The sequence below is a fragment of the Nematolebias whitei genome, chromosome 6 (genome assembly GCF_014905685.2).
Source record: "Nematolebias whitei isolate Nwh7 chromosome 6, NemWhi1, whole genome shotgun sequence".
Lineage (NCBI taxonomy): Eukaryota > Metazoa > Chordata > Actinopteri > Cyprinodontiformes > Rivulidae > Nematolebias > Nematolebias whitei.
Window position 1 is genome coordinate 48501126 of NC_056503.1, and position 1054 is coordinate 48502179.

The 1054-nt window shown below is 42.9% G+C and overlaps 1 protein-coding gene across 1 annotated transcript in view; it reads left to right on the forward strand.

The window, feature by feature from the left end:
- Positions 1–38: 38 nt before the first annotated feature.
- LOC119411024 (THAP domain-containing protein 5) overlaps positions 39–1054 on the forward strand; it is a 16053-nt gene continuing 15037 nt past the window's right edge. The window contains exons 1-2 of the mRNA XM_037677947.1: positions 39–47; positions 154–242. Coding sequence (XP_037533875.1) covers positions 39–47; positions 154–242 — 98 coding nt within the window. The remainder of the gene's footprint in view (positions 48–153; positions 243–1054) is intronic.

The following is a 1054-nucleotide window of genomic DNA, read 5'->3' on the forward strand; positions in this document are numbered from 1 at the left end:
CAAACACCCAGGAGCCACAGCAGACACGATGCGGACAGATGTCAAAGGTCAGAAGTTATAAAAAAAAAATGGGTTTTAAATTTTAGTTCTTTTAAAGTTTCTCACTTATAAAAGCTTCTCCTTTCGTTGCTGCTCCCGGAGCCGTTCCGGCAGTTCGGGACCGAACAGCACTTCGGCATCTCCAGACCGAGGCGGTTCTGGCAGCTCGGTTCGGTTCTGTCCAGCTGGTTGTTCTTAACAAGGTGAGTCTGTTCCGCTACTGAAACTTCCCGTGTGTTGTCATCTGGTCGACTGACGATCAGCTGTCGATGCGTGTGACGTCACATGTATGCGACCATCGTTGTATGACAGGCAGTTGTAACATATATTGTATTCAATTAACTTTTAATTTAAAAAAAACGATTAAAAAAACCAGTCATGCTGTTTATTTATATTCTTACTAAGAACATAAAAACACATCTAAAATAAAATTCACCTCTTATTAAAAATATGTATTTTTAAAATTCCTATAAGTTAAAAGTATGTTGCAACCAGTGGAATGGAATGATTTACAGGTGGCAGACCCTGGTCCTTGAGGGCCACGGTCCTGACTCCAGGATGACTGAGTCCCTCTGCTTTCATTCCTTCAGACCAGGTGCGTCCACCAGCAGATTCTTTCTCAAGGACCGCTCTGCGCCTCATCTCCCATCACGGCGGTGTCGCCGACAAACTGGATACTTGAGCTCCTGGAGTGGACCGTTATCGACCGTTCAACAAAAACCGGACTGAAATGTCCAGTGTCACAGCCGAAACTGCAAACATTTAAAATTATTGAGTAAAAAAAAAGGATAGTTTGTTTCTAAAATCACTGAACTGGGTTTTTTAATTCAATAATTTTCTCCAAACATTACACATAATCTTTAAATGATACAGTATATATACATACACGAGTGTATTCGTTTCTCTGAACGGGTGAGGGTCTTCAGACGTTGCAGCTGTGCGTTTCACGTTCTGGACGGGGGGGGTATGGGGGTTAATGGGTCTGACTTTGTACTGAACACTGGAGTGCCACTGC